The 20,512-nt window shown below is 41.3% G+C and overlaps 1 protein-coding gene across 1 annotated transcript; it reads left to right on the forward strand.

Annotated features, from left to right (window-relative positions):
- Positions 1-1,351: 1,351 nt before the first annotated feature.
- mosmoa (modulator of smoothened a) lies at positions 1,352-20,030 on the forward strand. Its single transcript, XM_035180624.2, has 3 exons — positions 1,352-2,303; positions 11,490-11,702; positions 16,731-20,030. Exons 1-3 carry the CDS (start codon positions 2,198-2,200, stop codon positions 16,913-16,915), a joined length of 504 nt encoding a protein of 167 aa, XP_035036515.1. The 5' UTR covers positions 1,352-2,197; the 3' UTR covers positions 16,916-20,030.
- The last annotated feature ends 482 nt before the right edge of the window (positions 20,031-20,512 follow it).

A 20,512-nucleotide genomic window follows, 5' to 3' on the forward strand; every position in this document is an offset into this window, starting at 1 on the left:
AAAGAAGTGATATAAAAGTAAGTATGCATTTCAAATTTTGCTTGGACAAAAGTGTTTTCAGCTAAATCTAATGTTATGATAATTCTTGATTATTATTACTGCATAACCACTATTTAGGTTTTGCAGCTCACAATTTTACAATTGAAATTTCACAACATATTTAATAAAATAGTTTTTTTAATATACAATTTTAGCTATGGTGTTATAGAACAACATTTCTCTGCAAAGTACTGGAGTATTAAGTTGAAGAGGAATGGAAATACTCAAGTAAAGTATAAGTACCTTACTTTTGTGTAAGCACAGCGTTAAGGTGAGCGTACTTTGAAATGCTTTAGTAATTCTCAAACTTCTGTCAAAGTCCAGCTGTAGTAGGATCAAACACATTATTTCAAGATCTACTTATTGTGAGTACAATCTTATGTTAAAATAACAAAGGTCCTGAATATTTAGGCACAAGGCACCATATTAAGATAACTGCAGTTTATATTTGTACTTAAATGATGCAATATTTCCAAATCTGAAATTATTCAGATGATCAAATCAAACAAGTTGCAGTGACGCAGAGTTGTGTGGCCTGTTATCATCACATGGTGGGTTTTAGAATGAAGATCAGAGTGAATTCATTTCCTGTTTCCTGTTCAATGTGCTACGACATTACTCTGAGGTGCAAAACACTACAACACTCACTGCCTCACAAAGCTTCACAAAGCCCCAGCACAATTTAGAAAACACACAAAACTATTTTAGGAAAGAACAAATTAGAAAACAACAAAACAGCAGACACATAATTTGACAAAACACAACAACCTTTAAGAAAACACTCACAAATTAAGTAAACACAATTTAAGTTGCATTTAACTTGACTTTTTTGAAGCTACTGTACTTACATGATTCTTGCTGTTCTGGGTTTGTACCCTCATGGTTGAAGGCACTTATTGAAAGTCGCTTTGGGGTAAAAAGTATATGTAAAGAAACCTGATATCATTCCACAAAACATGCTGTTTTATTTTGTCATTTCTTCCAAAACAAATAAAATGAATAATTAAAATGTATCAATTTTGAATTCATCATTTCTTGATATTTTGATCACTGTTGTAAAGTTGTTTTGTTCTTGTGTGCTTTGATTAGATGTATTTATTTTCTCTAGATGTGTTTTGTTCTCGTGTGCTTTGAATAATATTTGTTGTGTTGTTTTCCTCGGTGTCTCTATAATCACTGAACCTTTGACAGTTATTTGACACAATCAGGGCGACTAAGGACAAACCGACCCCCTGATTTTTCAAGTATCGCGAGGAGAGACCCCCGACCCCCCCAACGTGAGCTGTGTGTTGTATGTGTGCGTGCGCGCGCGCGGCGCTGCGTGGGGGTGTTCGCCTGATGTCATCCGGCGGAGCAGGAGGCTGAGCTAACGGCGGTGAAACGGCTGGAGAGCAAAACACTAACGCGACCGTCCACACCGGAGCACGTACCGCTCCTTCTCGGCTGAAACACGCAGCTTGTGTCCTCTGTCCTGACCGGAGAAGAGGAGGAGGAGACGGCGGAGGAGGAGGAGGAGGAGGTGAAGCTGGCTAACGGGGCTGAAAGTACCAGATGCTATTCCAGCGGAGAAGGAGGACGGTGATGGGTTCTCGCTTTCCTGACCAGTAACGTTAGACCTGACAAAAAACCCGGACGCGGCGGAGTGACGGGGGACCCGCTTTGCTTCTCCTGCGCCTCGGAGACATTTTGTCTGAAATGCGAGAGCAGTCGCGGTCTTGGCCGTCGAGCAGCTTCTGGGCCGCAGCTCGGCGCACCGAGCCCGAATCTGGGAAGTAGCTAGCTAGCTCTCCGCTAGCCGCAGCTGTACCCGATGCTGCTGCTGCTAAACGGATACGAAAGGCAACACGAGCGGTTCAGGGACCTGGCGCCGAGCGAGCTGTTGTTTTACCCCACTGGACAACGACGGGCATTTGAGATGTGATGCTTTTGTGTCTCGCATGTGAGCCTTTTGTAGCTGGAGGCTCTCGCTTGCTTGACGCGAAGGAGCTAACGTTGCTGCAAAATGCACAGCGGAACCACAACAGCGGGCTCCTGTTGAGGGGGGCGAGGTTGGACAGATAACAGCCCACCCTGGGTCTCTCAACACTCGGGGTCACATTTGGACAGAGAGCGACACATTTTCCTTCCCCCGTCACTCACCGCTTCCTCGGCTGGAGACATGGATAAACTCACGATCATTTCAGGGTGCCTCTTTCTGGCAGCAGATATCTTTGCAATAGCCAGTATTGCAAACCCGGACTGGATCAACACTGGTGAATCGGCAGGTAAACAAACAAAGCCACAGCTACAGCGCAAAGCTGTTCTCTTTTTGTTCTGTGTGTTTCAGCAGGATTTCTCACACATGTCCCAAACAACACTGCTCCTACTTGGCAGCAGATTGTCTCCACAACAAAGATGTGTCCCATTGTGTGTTTCATCTGCAGTAACAGCCTCCGTCCTCCACAGCAGTGTTTTCAGTTCGTGTTGCTCATTCTTGATCATACTAAGACTATTCTTACAATTTCATAATTGAAACTGATGAGCTCTGTGCTTCTCTGTTGGTTCTAGGACTGCAACTTATTGCACTTTTCACGACTTTAGGTGAATAGTTTAGCTTAAAAAATGTCAGAGAGTAATGTCCAAATACAATTTGTCAGATCCCAAAGTGAAATCCTCTAATTGCTTTTTTTGTGTGCTTCCAAAACCAAGAGACATCGAATTTTCAATTGATGCAGAACAGAGAAAAACAAGGCTTCATTAATTTGAGGAGCTGGAAACAGTCTGATTAGCATAAAACTGTTGTTGAAGTGCTTTATTGATTTATTAGTTGTAGAGAAAATAAGTGCTTCCAATTTTGCCAAGTGATTGATCGATATTATCAATCAAACATTAGCTTGCACCAGGTTTTTAGGTGTGGGAATTAGCTCTTTTTGTTTTTGTGTCCTCGTAATTGAAATATTTTGTTGGTTTGAACTCTTGATCAAATATAACAAGGTGATGATTTCACACGGTGCCTTGGGCTATTATGATTAAATTAATCTATTAAAAAAGTGAAGTAATCAAGACTAAACATTGGTTGTTGCAGCCCAATTTCTCTCAGATGTCTTACTTGATAATGGAACTAATATTTTCAGCTCAAAAAGTAATGGTGGCTTAGGGTTATACTTGCAAATTGACATTTGACGTGTGATCAATCTAATCTGAGATCACTCAAGGAACCAAAGCTAAAATGTTTTTATTCGTGGTGGCCCCTGCAGAGTTTTGGATTGGAGCACATGCTGGTGGTCCTCTTGTTTTATTTGTGTCAGTCCTGAGAACACATTCAGGCTATTGATAGACAGCTGCTCCTCTTTGTTCCCTCTGCAGGATGACAGCTTAGTATCTGGGTCAGGGAGGGTTCATCATCCACCAATACACATCCAGACTGTATTAGCTCAACGGCATAAGCAATTTTTAAAATGCAAGGGTACCAAGGAAACAAGGGCGTTCTCCACAATGCGTGGTAGATGATTTTATTGCAATGCAAGAATGGATGTTATGTTTTATTAGACAATTGGAGACAACCTTTTGAATATTAAGGGCCAGTTCATCTAAAATTAGTGCTCTACAGCCAAAAATAGTGCATGGTAACTGAATGCTAAGCTCCACAGCTCTGTACCTTCATGAACTTGTTTCTATACTTATACTGCCCATTTTGCAGTAAGCGTGGATGTTGTACAGCGACCAGCCTCCACCCCGCTGTCTCTGTTCTCACTTCCCCTCACAGGTTTCTCACCTCTCTTTGATGATTGTGGAGGGACTTGTCTCGGATGGTTTTATAAGACACAGATGTGCAAGACCACTGTCATACATCTCCCTCACACTGTTTTCTTCGCCCGCATCATTTTGAGAATGTGCCAGACATTTTTTGGGACATAAAATGGTAGAGAAATTTACCTTTTCTTTGTTGTTTGGGCTAGAAAGGCCGACCACTATTTTGCAAGTCACCTTGTTTCTAACTTCGTAGGGCATAGATAGCAAGGAGGTGTCGTAAAAGCCACTTTGGATTGGAAAATTACTATATGTGAATTATGTGCACCTTAAATTCCAAAACTATTTGGGTCTGAGCTATTTTGTCAGCATTAATAATTGAATTGAACATGTCAATTTTCACAGAAAGTGTCATAGAAAGAATCATTATTCTTCTAAGGGAGGAAAAGCAAGAACCAGTCACAAATTGTCTGAACCATTGGAATTATAAGCCTCTGAGCTTATCACTGTCTTTTATATATGCTAGCATGTTCATTGGATGGTTGCACATTTCAAAACGATGATCTTAAACTCATATCTCTGTATTTCTGGAAACTTCAGAGCGGAAGAAACTGTTTTTAGTTAATCTTGTTTTGACCTTTTTAAGATGGTGCAGGGCATATTGAACACTTTTTATAGTTTCTGCCTGCAGCTCTGTTTTGCTGTCTTCTGTTAATTTGGACACTTCCATTTGAAATAGCTGATTCTTGCGTCTCTATTACAGCTGCTTAATGGGATTCAATCTAATAAGAGCCACATTTCTTGCAGTATTTGTAATTGTTAATAAATTACTATTGACCGCGGATAGATTACATTAGTTTTTCTACCCCATTCCACGTACAGTTACTGCTTTATTTGAAGCTATTATGAAAAAAGAGCCTTTGATTTTTGTATTATCACCAATTACCTGACCTGGTTCCTAGCTTTCTTGGCAACCTGCCCCTGTAGGAGCTCCGTGCGTCGTCTTTGTACTCAGAGCAAAAGATAAGTTCAGAGAAACAGAAATGTTGAATTAGTTAGCACCACAACAAGCTGACTTTGCTAAGAGAGTGGGTGGCTGTTTGGCTCCTGTTTTGATCAAGTGATTTGATCAAAGCTTTTTTGTGAAGTACGGGCACATAAGAAAACAAACAGCACAGTCATTTAGCACTCATGACCCCTGTTTCCTGCAATTGTCTGTACCGCTCCTGAACCTTTAGGCCAAGGTTTGACACACAAAAAGTCAAACCCTCAGAAAAATGGCATACTTGAAGAAGAAGCACTAATGATTCTCATTGCTAAAGACAAAATGTTGATCTATGACCGTGTCCTCACTTCAGTGTGATATCCTCAGGGAGTAACGGCTGAGGTTTATTTCCTGTGCCGAGTTTCAAGACAAAGCCATTGTTTCAGTAGTGTCAAGACAAAAACTGTTATTCTCAGCAGCTCTGCTGATGACGGCCCCTCCTACAGATACTTGTTCCCACAGTTGATGCCATTTTCTAGTGCTTGAATAACTTCTGAAGCACTCTGTATGCACACACACGCATACAATTAAAAATGCTAAATCACATCCAGGCACAGAGTAGCTTTCATAACGCTCCTGCATCCAAGGCCAGTGATGGTGACAGGGTTTCAAACATAGCACCTTTTCATGTAGGTTTCTTTTAATAAAACCTGCAATTTTAGCATCAAACCATTTCACAAAGTTACTTCTGGGCAAATATTCTAACACCAGATTGTTTAACCTCCGTCATAGTTCAGTTAATTATTTTAAAACCCACAGCATCAGAATTAACTCAACTAGAAATCACTCTCTGTTTACGAATGAAGTACATACACTTACTGGTCCAACGTTGCTTTAGCCTGTGAAGATTACGAAGTGATATAGTGACTCTTTCGCTTCTTAAGCAAGCAGTTTCTTTAGCCATGATACAAGGCTTTTTCCCACTTTAGCATCCTATTGTCAGTGATTGTAAATAACCCCACATTTCTCTCCACAGTGGAGGATATTTATTGCCCTAAAGTATATGTTATTCACTAGTGCTCTCTCTTAGCAGTTGATGAGTCGGTGCATCAGTTGAGAAAACCCTGAGTCAACCCCAATGTTGTCAGTTAAATGGCTGCAATCTTTTTAGCTGCTCAGTTGTATGCAGAGTCATACAGGAGCAACAGTGGCGGGCTGGGCAGCACCACAGAAATCTGATGTTTCCTTATCCCAGAGGATGAGTTAAGACACAAGAGTTTTCCGGTAAAACATAAAAAGCGAGGAGAATGATATATTCCTCCTATCTGTAAAGATTATCCACTTAGCACTGAGGAGCTGCATCAGCTCCAACATCCTGCTGCAGATGGTGTCAGTGCCAGAGTTTTCATTGTGCCCAAAAATCTCCTACACCATTTGCTCCTGGCATTAAACCATGTTTTTGGAGATTGGATAGCACTCTAAAAGTGCTTCATCACATGAAAGTAGAGATGTAAATGCTCCCAAGACACATTGAGAATGGATTTGATCCAATTGGCCAAACCATCTCTAGATGTGGTCTAAGGTGCATTATGACAACACTGAACACAAGTGTAATTGCAAGTGTGCTGTCAATCCTCATACGACATCTACATGTGCAGACAGTTACCATCTTCTACTCGTGTTCTTTTTTTATTTTTAAATCTATCAATTTATTAATATTTTGACCCATGCAAACAAAGAGGCGTTGACATGAGCTGGACAGAGCGATCAGATCTCAGTCAGATCTCTAGAGACACAATAATACCAGGTGAAAGTGTAATCTGGTTAAAATGACACCGAGATAGTATCAGAATAACAAGAATAAATGGATTCTCACTGGAGTAGACAAACTACGTATTAGTCATATTAGTTATAATAGCTTTAGTCTTCAGTTGATTGAAAAAGTGACGCACTGACAAATAGTCATATTACAGTACATTATAAACAATAAATGGATGACAAAGGCTGAACAAATAACGGATAATAATCACTGCTGCTGCAAAACTGCTACTACGGTTATCGTCTGTCTGACACTGTGTGAAAATTGAAATGAGAAAGAAACAGGAGAATACTAAGTTGTGTTATTTTAAGTATCCCCTTTCAAAGCACAAGGACACAGTGTGTCATTGATACAAAGCTACTGAAACCAGGCCCAGCCTATATTATCGAGTTCCTCAGCTGCAGAGCCGACAGTTTTGACTTCAGTGCGGCCTGTTTCACCGACGGGCAAGGACAGAACCCACTGTACCGATTCAGAACTGAACGTAGATTCCATTTACAGGCCAGAAAAATGTAATTCTGATGCACAGATTTCAAAAAGAAAAAACAGCTGTAGCTTGGTCCTGAGTGATATGGATTTTGCGGGAATATGCCAACGCGGGGTATTACCGAGTAAATCATTTTGGTTATACATTGATTTGCTAATATTTTTGTGTGTATATGTAATGTTTAAAGTTTAACCCTAAGCTTTGTTATACATAACTATAAATAAAGAGAAAACGCAAATATAGTCAAATATATAGAACTTCAAATAAGAAAACAAGCATACTTTCTTGTGGACATTTACAACATAAATAAATATCATTACTGCATTGTTTACTCTGTAAAATATATATGTTCATATTTGCGCATATCGGCAAACATGAACCAGATATCGATTAATCTGTGAAAGGCTAATATTGGATGATATTTATCAGTCAAACCATAAATCGATTGGGCTCAAGCTGTGACTCTCATGGCTCAACCTTTATACACTTACAGCAGGTATTTCTTTGCCTGTAGTTTGGGACTTTTCAAAGGTTTATACTTAACTTATTTCCCTTTCACTTAATCTTGCTGCAGGTTGTCATGCTCAGAATTGGTTTGACAATAACTGAAAGTCTCCATCTTGTGCTTAATCTTCAGTAGGAGCGAGTTGGCGACCAGTTCTAAGATTTTTTTCTCATCCAATTAAATATGTATATCTTGTTGGGTGCTTGCATGTTAAAATAGAATTTAAACAGATGCACTTTGGTTGTGGGAGTACAATGCTCCTTTACAAGCAATCAAAAACACACAATTCCTGTTATGTCATAGCATACATTCCCAACAAATGACTAAAGATATTGCTGTATTACCACTCCAAAATGCATTGTCATATATTTCGATAAAGTTCCTCCACAAGGAATTGCATGACAGCAAAATTTGATAATTCCTTTAAAGGAGATAAAGCAACTGAGACACTGTTGTGAGCATATTTCATCAACACCAGTCTATAAAGAGAAAGCTGACTGTGGACAACGTGACAGTAAAAAGGATTCATTTCTTGTAAATCAGCACTTCATCTGTTAGCACTTTTCATTTAACATTTCCTGTTACTTCACAAAGTAATGTTCGTCATACTTTGCCTGTAGCACGGCGAGGATGATCACTTTGGTTGTCTGCTGTTAAACACTGGACATAAGTTCAATTAGTATTTATTTTAGAGGTTGTTTCTTGCATGTGGATGTTTGTACCTTATTCTGCCAGGGTTTGTCCACAACTTTTGGTATGGGAGTTTGGACCACATAGGGCTTTGCTCTGGTGCCCCTACAATGCAAGTGGGCGCTGGCAAAGCCTCGAGCAGCAGCGGCCGAACAAGCAGCTGTTGTTGCCGCCCACCAAAGTTCAGAGGCTTGTTTGACTCATCATCCAAAACGTACAAACAGCAGCACCCCCTATGCTCTGCTAATGACAGCATCACCGGGCTGAAGATGAGCAGCCACGTCCCTCATTTCCTCTCATTTGGACTAAGACCTGGTGTGAGGAGTATTTAGATCATAGTGAGTGCAGAGCTGACCGCAGGGTAACAGCATGATGGAGGCGTGAAATTGAGCTGGGCCTCATAATAGAGAAGGACTTCTTTTGTCTGTAAATGAAACATTGCATCCTTTTGCTGAGCAGAGTGATGCGATAGGACGCTGCCATAATAAATAGAAGGCACAATTTACGTTTCCCTTGGTATAGTTATTCAAAGAGCGCACCACCCCAACCCCACGATGACCTTTGCCCCTCCTGCCATTATATGAGAGTAAGGCATGGTTTGTCGTATTTTGCGTTTTTTTTATTGGACTATTTATTGTCTGGGATAAATGGGGTTAGGGTTAGCAAATTTCCTGCTAGCCATTGGAGACACAGAAGTAGTCCAGCACATAACAATAACATAACAGTCGGAGGTTCTCTGCACAGAGGTGTTCACAACCGTAACAAATCGTCTGCATTATTCAGGCGAGAGGTGGAACACCCGGGTGCAGCAGACAGGGGCAGTAGGTGACCTATTAACTTTGTTGCGGGGATCACGTGATTTTCCTGACGTGCTACGGACTTCATACTAGGAGGCCAGACGGAGAAAGTCCGCAGATAATCCGGTGCCTCTCACTCTGATATTTGCATTCACACGTGCACCTCCTCTGGAGAAAATTCTGAGGAGCGGCGGAGTTCCGTGCATGTCTGAAAGCAGCTCATGTCTGCCTGCTGCAGGCCAAGAATTCCACAAAGAGCTAGTGAAACAGCAGGAGGCCAGGGGATCCAGAAGAAATGGTCATAAACCTGTGCCATTAGCCATAGCTATAAAACTTTTGCCTAATGCTCTCCTGTTCCCCGCACTAGTCCCTGCTTTCTTAACCTTGCTAACCTCCTGTTCCTTAATTTGTTCAAGGTTACTCTGTAATGTTGCACCGACTTTAGGAACAGGCTGTTGAGTAAGCTGTTGGTTCCTTCAGGCGACATCTTTTTAGCTATGATCTCCATTGTTTTCTTTGGCTGTTGTTGCACAAGATTCTTCACAAGGAGAACTGTATTGTCGCAGAGGATAAGGTAAAAACTGAAGGCAGAAAACACTGCAAAAATAAGTTTGCTCAGATGTCAGTTTGTTTATGTGTGGGGTGTAAGTTGTTTCTAAGGTAGGTGTTTCTGCCTGTAGCAGGAAATGTAAAGCCTTCAGTTCTGCAGCTTATATAGCTTACATACTCACAAACGTATACAGACTCCCAAGACGTTTCTATTGAACCAGTGACATTGTTTGTGTGGGTTCGGAAGGGTCGAGGGTTTGTGTTTGGTTGTTGCTGTAAAAGTACTGCTTTCACTGGGTATTATTAAAAAGGACAGGATTTCCTGTGGACAACCTGCACAGCCCACCACACCTCCGGAGAAACACGAACACTTCTCTCTCACAAGCTTTGCTTTCTTTGTTCCAAGTGGTCTAGACTCAGAGGTTTTTGTTTGCGACATCATATAACCATTGTTTGCAAATACAAGGATCATAACAGATTGGTTATAAAATGTCTGGTTTTGGGACAATGTTACATACTTGACCTTGAAATACAAATTCCAGCTTGCGTACTTGTCTCATTTACGACCGCCGGCTGATTCACTGTTGAAACTTCATGATCTTGTTAGTGAATTGTTATTTTGGTCTGCCTAGAAGGTTTAAAATTTCATCGGTGTTTAATCTATTGAACCTTGGTGGAAGGATATGGAATGAGTCAGGGTGGGAAGACTCATAAACATGACTGAACATGTATGTAAATCATGCTGATATAAAAATAATTAGTTTTTGAAAAAAATCAAACACCGCAAGATTGTGTTGTATTGTATATGTAATCGTTCCTTCCTTTGCAGGAGCTTTTTGACCAGCACACTGAAATGAACATGATTAGCAGTCTCCACTTATTTTAGATGTGTGCAAAGTGTCAAAGCATGTGGTGTACGGAAGCTATCTGCCATCCTAAAACCAACCCACCCCTTTCGTACCTTAGAGATCTGTGATCAGCAGAGTCCAGAGTGATGTGATGCTGTTCTGCTTACTCAGGTAGACTTTCCCTTGAGGATGTGCTCTAATTGACTGGCTTCTCTCCAGAGTGGCTGCACCAACTGAGCATATTCCTGCTATGAGTACTGGCCTTCACACTCAGGAAGAGAAGAGTTGGTGGTTATATGCTAGTATGGAAGACCCTCATTTGCAGTGTATATACAGAGATTATTGACCCCTTTAAAGCTGCTGCAAATTCTTCTGCTATTACAGCAAATCCTTCATATTTTGTGTCTGCATAAAGTGTCTTACCTGCGTGGGATAGATACAGTAATTGGCAGGATTGATTTAGTCCTCGCCTTCTCTTCCTGAGAGTAGAAGTGCAAGAAGAAATGTTGGCCACTGGTATAATTGGGCCCACTAGTGTGAAGAAAGCAAGTCCCTGCAGCTCCTATAGCAAGCACTGAAGTGGTGACAAATTAAAGGAGCATCTCTCTGGTTTCCATTTCTCCTTCTTCACCTGTTCCTCTTTCACTTCGCAAGAGATGAGCTGCTATGCTGTGGTCTTTCCTCCCTGGACCATATCATTAATTGAGGCACTGAATCATCACTCCACTGTTTGTCTTCAGTAGGAGACTATAATCGTTTTTCTTCCTAGTTTTTTTTTTTTCCCTCCTCATTTTCAGATGTGTATTCTGTGAGCTCTACAGGCTGTTTAAGCTGTAATTACCTTGAACTTGCTGTGGTCTAAACACTGATTAGCAGCTCCGTCTGCTTGCACTTACAAAAAACGAAAAAGAATATGCAATTTATACAGGTAATTCTACAGGTGTTGCTCAGAATAATTTAGAGGAGATCGAAGGCCTAATGTGTTTTAGAATATCCAAATATTTGACTGACACTTCATCAACAATCATCCTTTCTCTGCAGGTGCCCTTACGGTCGGTCTAGTCCGGCAATGTCAGACCATCCACGGCCGAGACCGGACCTGCATCCCACCGCGGCTGCCCCCAGAGTGGGTCACCACACTTTTCTTCATCATAATGGGCATCATCTCCCTCACAGTCACCTGTGGACTGCTGGTGGCATCACACTGGCGCAGAGAAGCCACCAAATACGCCCGCTGGATTGCCTTCACTGGCAGTAAGTGAACGAGACAGTGACATTCACACGACACGCAAAGAGTTATGCTTTACTAGACTTGCTGTCAGCACAGTTCCTCCGGAGCTTTCTCACTTTCCTCTCTGTCTCACTGCATCTGTCTTGACATAACCTTTACTACATTAGTATATTCATGCACATGGTCTCTTTTGGGGGGGGATGGTAAAATAGATGCGGCTGAATCTGTTTGAAAAAGGGTTTTAGTTAAGTTATTCACTTGTAATTTACAAGTGTGGATATGTGCAGGACATCTGTGTGTTTGTGTTTACAAGACTGACGTGTGTATTTGTTTGTGCGTATGTTTGAGTGTTTGTGTGTTTCTTTTGCATGCTTGATGACTCCTCTTGCTCCCTGAAGCTGATTTATTTAGTAATGCTGCTCGTCTGGTACCTGAGTGGGTGGCTTATGTGCCACAGTGTGTTCTCTTCCTTTTTACCTTGAACGCTGCTGCTCGCTGTTTTTCTTTTTTCCCCCCCAAACACTTCTAGCACCGATAATAACTCCGCAGCCATCTCATGCTCTGTGGCTGGGTTGGTTTCGTAAGGATGTGTGGGAGGATGACGCTTGATTGGTTAGTTAAGGCAGTAGATGGCCTCAAGCACACTCGTACAGATGGAGCAGTGGCATGTGAAGCCACAATGCTCTGTACTGTTTGATTGTTTCAAAGCTTGGTGCATTTTTCATGACACTGTGACGTCTTTGTGTGAAAAGTTGCCCGAGGATTTGAACAAGCATCCAATCGCTCTTTTGCCTGCCAAACTAAATGCAGATTCATAGTTAGTTCTCGTAGCTCCTCTTAATCACTTGATCCAAACATCCATTGAATCCCAGTTTTACAACGTCCTGTCTCCCTGGCTTATTTGAAGATAGTTTCTTGTTACAGATTTAATTGTAAATGAATAAAAATGCACTTTTATCCATCATGCAAATATACTGACAATTTGAGAACACTTTTTTTTTAATGTGTTCTCAATTTGTCTCAAATTAACGTTTATTCGGGAACCATTGCTGTGGCAGTTGATTTATGCTGAGTTGTATCCTGTTTTCTTTATTATTCCTTGAGGAGTTTGACAGGAGTCAACCTGTGGTGAATTTGATTGTTTGACTTAGTTAAGTGTCCCACAATGCAGACTGCATGTCAGGACAAAAACCAAGCCAGGAAGTCCTGGAAACTCCCTGTAGACACTTTTGTGATGAAAATGTGGAGAGTAAAGCTTTGACTGTTCCCAGGAGCGTTGTTGCCTTAAAGGATAATTCCAGTTTACTTCAACCTGGTGTATTTCCCATAAATGTGATATGGCGATTGTGCTAATAAAAAAAAAACCACACACACAATGGCAGCTCCTTTATAGAAGGAAAGGGGGACTCTTAAAAAATACTGGAATCTTTGGCAAATAGAATGAGCCTGATGTTTACATGAATAATTTAAATGCTTGTCCCTGAATGTGACTGGAATGAAACTATGACTTTCGTTATCTAGACATTTTTTGGGGGGCATTCTGCCTTTATTGACATGACTGTAAGTGTGAAATGGAGAGATAGAGAGAGGGGGATTAGTGGGGGCTGCAAAGGGCAGGTTCAGAACCGAACACACAGCCTCTGTATTCAGGGCACCTGTGCTACAAAGTGAGCTAGCTTGACCCCCCATTACGCTTACTTATAAGGATCTACATCTGACTTTAGTTGCTGACTATTTCCCCAGTGCTTCAGATTACCAGCTTACCTGATAAAGGTGGACAGAACGCCACACACCCTATATCTGTAGCAGCAGGTACTGCTCATCACCTGGCTAATACTGACCCTGCAGTGAAGCATGATGGTGACAGGGAGACCGGTCAAAATGGAGGGATGGATGAATGTAGACAAATGCAGAGAGGTACTTGATCAAAACATGCTCCAGTGTGCATGTGATCTGAGACAGGGGTTAACATTCACATTTCAACACCTAAAGTCTGTGGAGACCTGAAGATGACAGTTCAGATACTTTTTCCATTCATTGTGACAGAGCCTGAGAGGATCCACTGATACTAATGATGGAATTCACTGGGCAATTACAGGTCTGCATATCATATTGAGACTAAGCTGTCACCGAGGCCAATGTACGGCAATAAGGGTCTGGTTTGAATAATTTTGAAAAAAAGAGATTTCAGTTTTAGATTTTTGATAAATTTACAAAAATGTCTAAAAGCAAGGTTTAACTCTGTCGTGATGGATTAAGTGTAGATTGATGGGGACATAAAGGTTAGGGTTAAGGTTTCACTGTTCTTCTGTTTAGGTCCCCATTATCTGACACTTTATCCTGGGATCCTCTTGTATCTCAAGAGCATGTGTCAAGTGGATGAAGAGTTAGAAATGTGACCAAACTGAGACCATTTTTGTTGCTTAACCTGAGATGTGATGGGAAACACCTCTCTGCTGTGTGGAGGGAGAGGGTGAGAGGTTATGTGAGGAAATGGGTTGGGGCTCAAGAAGAGTTGAGTGAATAATCCTGTTTGTGATGGTCAATAGCTGCTCAGGGGGTTAGTAAGTGAGAGGTTGATGACAATGTAAAGACACAAATGGGCGGGAAGAGAGGAAGAATAAAGTGAATTGAAGAAACGGGCCGGTTCATTCGGGGCAAACAGGTGAAGAGGGTTGAGAGGAGGTGGGCAGTCTCTAGTTTAATTGACTCGAGGCAACTGGCACCTGAATGGACAGCATTGTATGACCAGCACAGGCCTGCGACTGGGAGGCAATATACACACACCAGCAGCATATCCCCAAGGTGTGCTGGTCAGATGTGGGGGTGAAGTGAGAGTGAAGGACAGTTAAGTTTAGTTTTACACTTTTGATGGAGGATAGCACATACCACTACCAAGGCCAATGACCTATCTCATCATGTCAAAGCAGTGTTTCCTAATAATTATCTAGACTGTGAGGACCCGCCTTATTCCAATTTGTCGTAGCATAATTTCATAATGAACCAAATATATTTTTTTAATTCTCATAATAACATCTCTAACTTGGTGTTTCACTTGATTGCTGCATTGTAAAGCTGTGTGCAGCAGTGTGTCAACACTTAAGGCACAAACGGTCAGTGGACCATTAGATGCACTTCAATTAACTCACTGATGAAGGTGGTTGTGTGCGTATATCGTATTGTTTAGAATTTACAGTCAAAAGAAAAAATGATGGTCTCTATACCATTGGTAGTAGTATTTTTTTATAATTTAGCCTTTAACCGATGTAAAACTTGCTTTGCCAAAGATTACAATTGCTGGATTAGCCAAAAACAAATCTGACAAACCTGCCTTTTCTTTCCGCGCTAGATGATTTCATCCATATCTCCCACCCCTTATGAAATATTTAATCCCTGGTCTGAATTATAGATATTGATTAACAGCCGCAAGACAGAACAAGGTCTTCTCTGCCCAGGATCCAGATGGCTGTACTATTGTACTGGATGGCACCGTTGTAGTTAACAAACTGTTAATGGCGACATCACTGAGATGTTTGAGACCAGGAGAAATCATCCCTTAGGTACTGGACAGCTCTGACAGATGGGTAAAAATAGAAAGCTAAAAATATTCTCATGAGCTGTCACCAAATGGATTACACACAGTGGATGTGACCAAAATAGTTTGATGCAGCCACGGTTAACTTTAAAGAACTGTCATACTCAGTGCTACCTGTACTTCTGCTTAACACTAATGTGATTGACGTTTAGAGTTTATCAAGCACACAATAGTAACGTAACAGGTCACAGTGCAGTTAAGTTCGTTCTCCTGCTGCATGTTCACTGTTGCAGACGAGCAGGACTCAGTGATGGTCTAAAGCAGAATAAATATCCTTTGTGCACTTTCATCGAAAAACAAGCTTCCTGCCCGTGATTCTCAGAAATCTCACCGTTTAACGTCACTGAGCGTTACGTAAGTCCGTAAGTGGACTCGGAGCTGAACTTGAACCTTCAGAATAACATCTTCAACGGTGACGGGGGAGAGAAAAAAAGAGGCTTTTTAATTAGTGACCACTTTGTTATCCAGTCACAGACTTTGTACCGACGTCACCCCCCTCTGCAGACCCCGCTAAAGAACCCGACACACACTGTGCAGAACATCACAGCGTGGCCTTTTTTAGACAGTGCTTTTTTAGAGCGCTGTCTATTATGACTGCAGTGATTCTCAGCATGTGGTCAGCACACTAATTGATCCCACTGGGTTTAATACAGATTTCAGTGTCGTCAGTAGCTTTACATGCACGTAAGAAATCGAGTTACTCTTGAAATCTGTGTTAACAACCTGGTTACTGTATATCCTCACATAATGTCCATTATAAATATATCTATACTGCAGCTTCGTTGTTCAGCTTCATTGCATAAACTGTGGCATGTTCCCTATTTTTAAATATATTGTTGATACCTTAAAGTCACATAGATGCCACTCAACAGAACAACGTGTGTCACAGTGCGTCGGACTCTCTCTCATCTCCCTAAAAACCATGAGGCAGAGTCACTGATCTCGGTGCCCGCCATGCCTCTGCTAAGTGTAACAGCTGCTTCAAAGCCGTTTGACAAGCTCTATTGCATCTCACTAATGAAGTTGCTAAAATTGAATTCACTTTGGGCAGCATATGTTGAGTACGTTCCGCATCTTGAGAACAAAGACTTAAACAAAGGCTGAAGTCAGATGTTTTTATCCCAGGTTTTAGTAACGCTGTACTTAATGTGCTCCTTTTCAGCATTTATAAGAAGAGACATTTAAGAAGTGCTTTGTAAAAAGGTATAATGCAGTTATAGCCAGATATAAACATGATCTGGTTTTCTCCTCTTATGGGTATTCACAAGAGGTGTTATGTTGTTGACAAAAACAAACACTTATATCTGCTTATGACATTATTGCATATTTAAAAACATATATATATATATTGATATACTTAGACATATCAGAAGAGTCAAGTTTTTTGTCTGTGCAGAATTGTCTTTGTGTCTAAACCATAAACTAACATTTGCTCTGTCGCTCCTCCCTCATCCAGTGATCCTCTTCTGTATGGCGGCACTCATCTTCCCTATAGGCTTCTATATCAACGAGGTGGGAGGTCAGCCGTACAAGCTGCCCAACAACACGGTGGTCGGCTCCTCGTACGTGCTATTTGTCCTCTCCATCTTCTTCACCATAGTGGGACTGCTGTTTGCCGGCAAAGTTTGCCTCCCGGGCTGAGGACTGGACCGTGCCCGCCTCTGGACGGACACAGGAGGCTCTGAAAATGTATTGGGATTTACAAAAACACACAATGACTGAAAATCAAAAACAACAAACTCTGGCCAGACGCCTGAAACAGGGAATACTCTGCTTATGTGTCAAGGGACCGCAGCACCACGGAGTACCTAACGACTAAAAGATGAAAAGGAATCAACGGACAAAATAGTAGAGAGGGACGTGGGCACAAAGGGGTGGAGGAGTGAGAGAGAGGGCAGCTGAGGCTGTCGCAGCACCCTGCCACTGTTGATTTAAAATATGGCCGTGTCTCTGTACTTGTTCTGTCTAAGGGTGCTTAATGTGCCGCTGACATGGCAACCGCGGCCACAATGCTGGCGCACATTTCTTGAGGACCGCTACAGCCACTCCTCGACTCGACTCCCTACTGCCCACCCCCCGCCGCCCTCGGCACACATCTGCAACGTCACGACTGCTCCTGTTGCTATTTTTGGCTTCTCTTAGCTATTTCAGTTGTGTGTTTTTCTGTTGTTGTACATTTTGTGTTTTTTTTTTTCTTTTTCTCCTCCACCCCCCCCTGCCGCCTTTCCACTGAAGTAGTTTGAGTGTAATTGAGGTTCACTGAACTAAATCTTTGAGGGATATTTGGGGGGAGGGGTTTCTGCCAGCTTGGCTTTAGAGCAGGGTTTATTCTCGCCTGTTGCATCGCAGGGCCCCAGGTGTGGTTGGCGAAAGCAGCTGTGGTCCCAGCTGTCTGGGCCGACACACGGGCTGCTGTGGACGAGAGAGGTCGGCGAAGAAGCACCCCCTCTGTATTGTCTCCAACCAACTCCAGCTCAGGAGCAGGTGACAACGAGGGGTGACCTCCGTGGGCAACAGGATGTGAAGTCAAGTACCATAAAGGAGAATGCCACTCAATGTAAGACCAACCATACTTATTTATATGGACAGCAATAATCTATCAATGAGTGTAGACGCCGTAACCCACGATACTGATGAACACCGTTTGCCAATAACTATTAGACTGTGAATTTAGAGGTAATCACCTGGACATGAACACACCTCTTGTATTTGTAGTTAAGTTCAGGCACAAGCACAGTGACCTTCAAAGTATTTCTCAAACATGTGCATCTCTGTGGTGTTACAGTTAGGTGAACTTGTACGACAGTATTGACATTTACCAACAGAAGGTGTGTAGTTATTATTAATGGTGTGAAAATAACACGTGAATGCTGAGGATTGGTGGTATTCTCCTTTTAATGTCAGACAGGAAAGAACCGAGCCAGGAGCATTTATTTTTTTTGTTTTTGTCGGTATTGGGACTGCAGGTCAGCTCCGTGCACGGGGCTGTGCCTCATTGTGCTGCTCTTGAGGCCTGTGAATGTAACACACACACAAACACACGCAAACACACATTTACACACACAACAACACCTCACTGTCTGCACCGTGTAGATCCACACACTAGGGCTGATACTAATTGTTTCACTGTTTATCACTGACTCTGCCTATTTTCTTCTTTAATTAATTAATAGTAATTAAATTGTCCGTTAAAAGTTCCTGCAGCCCAAGGTGATGTGTCCACCAAAAGCCCAAAGAGGTATTCAATTTATCGTAAATGATAAATGTCATTTTTTGCAAAAAAATGTCTGAAATGACTAACTATCACAAATGTTGCACATTTAATTCATTTCACACTAATAAACCTCAAAAAAGTGAAAAACTGCCCATTACAAAACCAAAAACCTGCTCCAGGCTCCATATTTGTTTTTGAAATTCCATTGTAATTTTTCCATATTTTCTAACTTCAGGGAAAAAATAGTGATGTGCAGAGCAGTGTGAGCTTCAGTGCAAGTCCAGTGAAATTAAAACACGTCACTCAACTCTGCTCCAGAGCACCAAGCTTTGTTCAGCTCACCAAACATTTCAGTTACTCTTTCCTTCTTCAGGTGTCCAACGTTGAGCCTGGTTTCCTTGTTCCTTATAACAACACTATCAACATCCTTTAAAGACAAAATAACTCAATTCGCTAATGATCATAAATACAAAATTGAATATACAAAAAATTGTCAAATATGGATCAAATATAATCTATTGACAAAGGAGAGTGATCGTTGAAAGTTCAGGAGAAATAAGCATCTTTTTATTTTACACATTTGTAAGCAAATGTATGGACATGTATTTAATATGGAAAAAATGTGCTTCGTTCAGATCCGACCAAGTTCTCAGGTTTTACACGTAAAACTGCAACTAATGATAAAACATTATCGTTTAACTCATGTTCTCAATTTATCAATAACTCACTAAAATAGTGAACGGATAATATAACTCAACTTGTTATTTTCAGATGTCTTGTTTAGTTCTGTTCAACAAAGACAAACCCTCACATTTGAGAAGCTGTAATGTTTTTTTTGTTCATTAAAAATGACTAAAATGATTATTCAGTCAAAAGAAAAGTGTTAATTCTTCTGTTGATCAACTAATTTATTATTTAACTAATAGTTTGCATTTATGCTTAAAAAATAAATGAAGATATGAATTGGTTATTAAGACGGTTTAAGATGAATTTAGTTTCACCTCCCCCACATACACAGTAAATCTCACACGTCGGTTCATACTGTGCGTGTTGACACGCTACTGGCAGGCAGATCTGGTCTTAAAAGGGTGTTTGTGTGAGTGTGTGTGTCTGTGTGTTGAATCAGTCACAGAGTTCAGTTGCTAAGTCTTAAGAGTTTTGTTTGGTATTTCTGTTTTCCTGCTCAGCTTTTCTCACTCAGTCTGACGATGTATACTGCTAATCTATACCCTCTGCAGTGCCCTGTCTTTGGGTGGTTCAGTATTGTGCCATGACATGTTTTTGTTTGATAATGTACAGACAAGAGGCAGGATTTCTGTATTAGGAAGCACTGTGCATTCAACAGTATAGGTAACAGAAGTAGAAGCACCACACATGTATAAAAAAGAGAACTTCTTACCTCATTGTTTTTGTTTCTGCTATTATTTTCTAATGGTGGCAATGTGTGCCCTCTAATTTGTCTCTTGCCTTGATCGGATGTCTACACATAAAGCCTATGATCGTAGGAAATTATTTATCACTGAATAAAAAGAGAAAAACATGGGTGTGCGTGACTCTGACACAGTCTGAGTGGTTTATTGGCCTTATTTAACAGGACGTGGCGGATCTAACCAGATCTTACAGATCAGTTCATTTGATCAGAGCTGAATTTTGCTTAAGGTGTTAACCTTGAGTCAGGATGTTACTTCTACAGGATGTGGCCCCAATAGTCTTTACTCCGACTTAATCAAATCTGAAAAAACTAATGTGATCCAAGGGCAGCCGACAAGGATGCGTCACTGAAGAGCTGTGTGTGTTTTCAGAGAACAACTGTTTGAAAGCTGCTTCAGGATTGATGAGCAGCTGAGGCAGAATCTTCCTTTGAATATAACTCTATTTTTAGGTTATTGCTGTCGGGGCTATTTGGAGAAATTAATTTAGTAATGTTGAAGCTTTTAATTTGTACATTTTCTTTTCCTTTATAACAAGCACAGTTGATCACATGCGTTCGGACTCAACCCATGGATGAGAGAAGTTTACTTTCT

The sequence above is a fragment of the Hippoglossus stenolepis genome, chromosome 16, assembly GCF_022539355.2.
Source record: "Hippoglossus stenolepis isolate QCI-W04-F060 chromosome 16, HSTE1.2, whole genome shotgun sequence".
NCBI classification, from domain to species: Eukaryota; Metazoa; Chordata; class Actinopteri; order Pleuronectiformes; family Pleuronectidae; genus Hippoglossus; species Hippoglossus stenolepis.

Excerpts from the sequence above, each read along its gene's own strand:
- mosmoa (XM_035180624.2), top strand. The coding sequence starts at position 2,198 with ATGGATAAACTCACGATCATTTCAGGGTGCCTCTTTCTGGCAGCAGAT. Across the intron at positions 2,304-11,489 it reads CAACACTGGTGAATCGGCAG|GTGCCCTTACGGTCGGTCTA; the intron begins GTAAACAAACAA and ends CTTTCTCTGCAG. Across the intron at positions 11,703-16,730 it reads CTGGATTGCCTTCACTGGCA|TGATCCTCTTCTGTATGGCG; the intron begins GTAAGTGAACGA and ends TCCCTCATCCAG.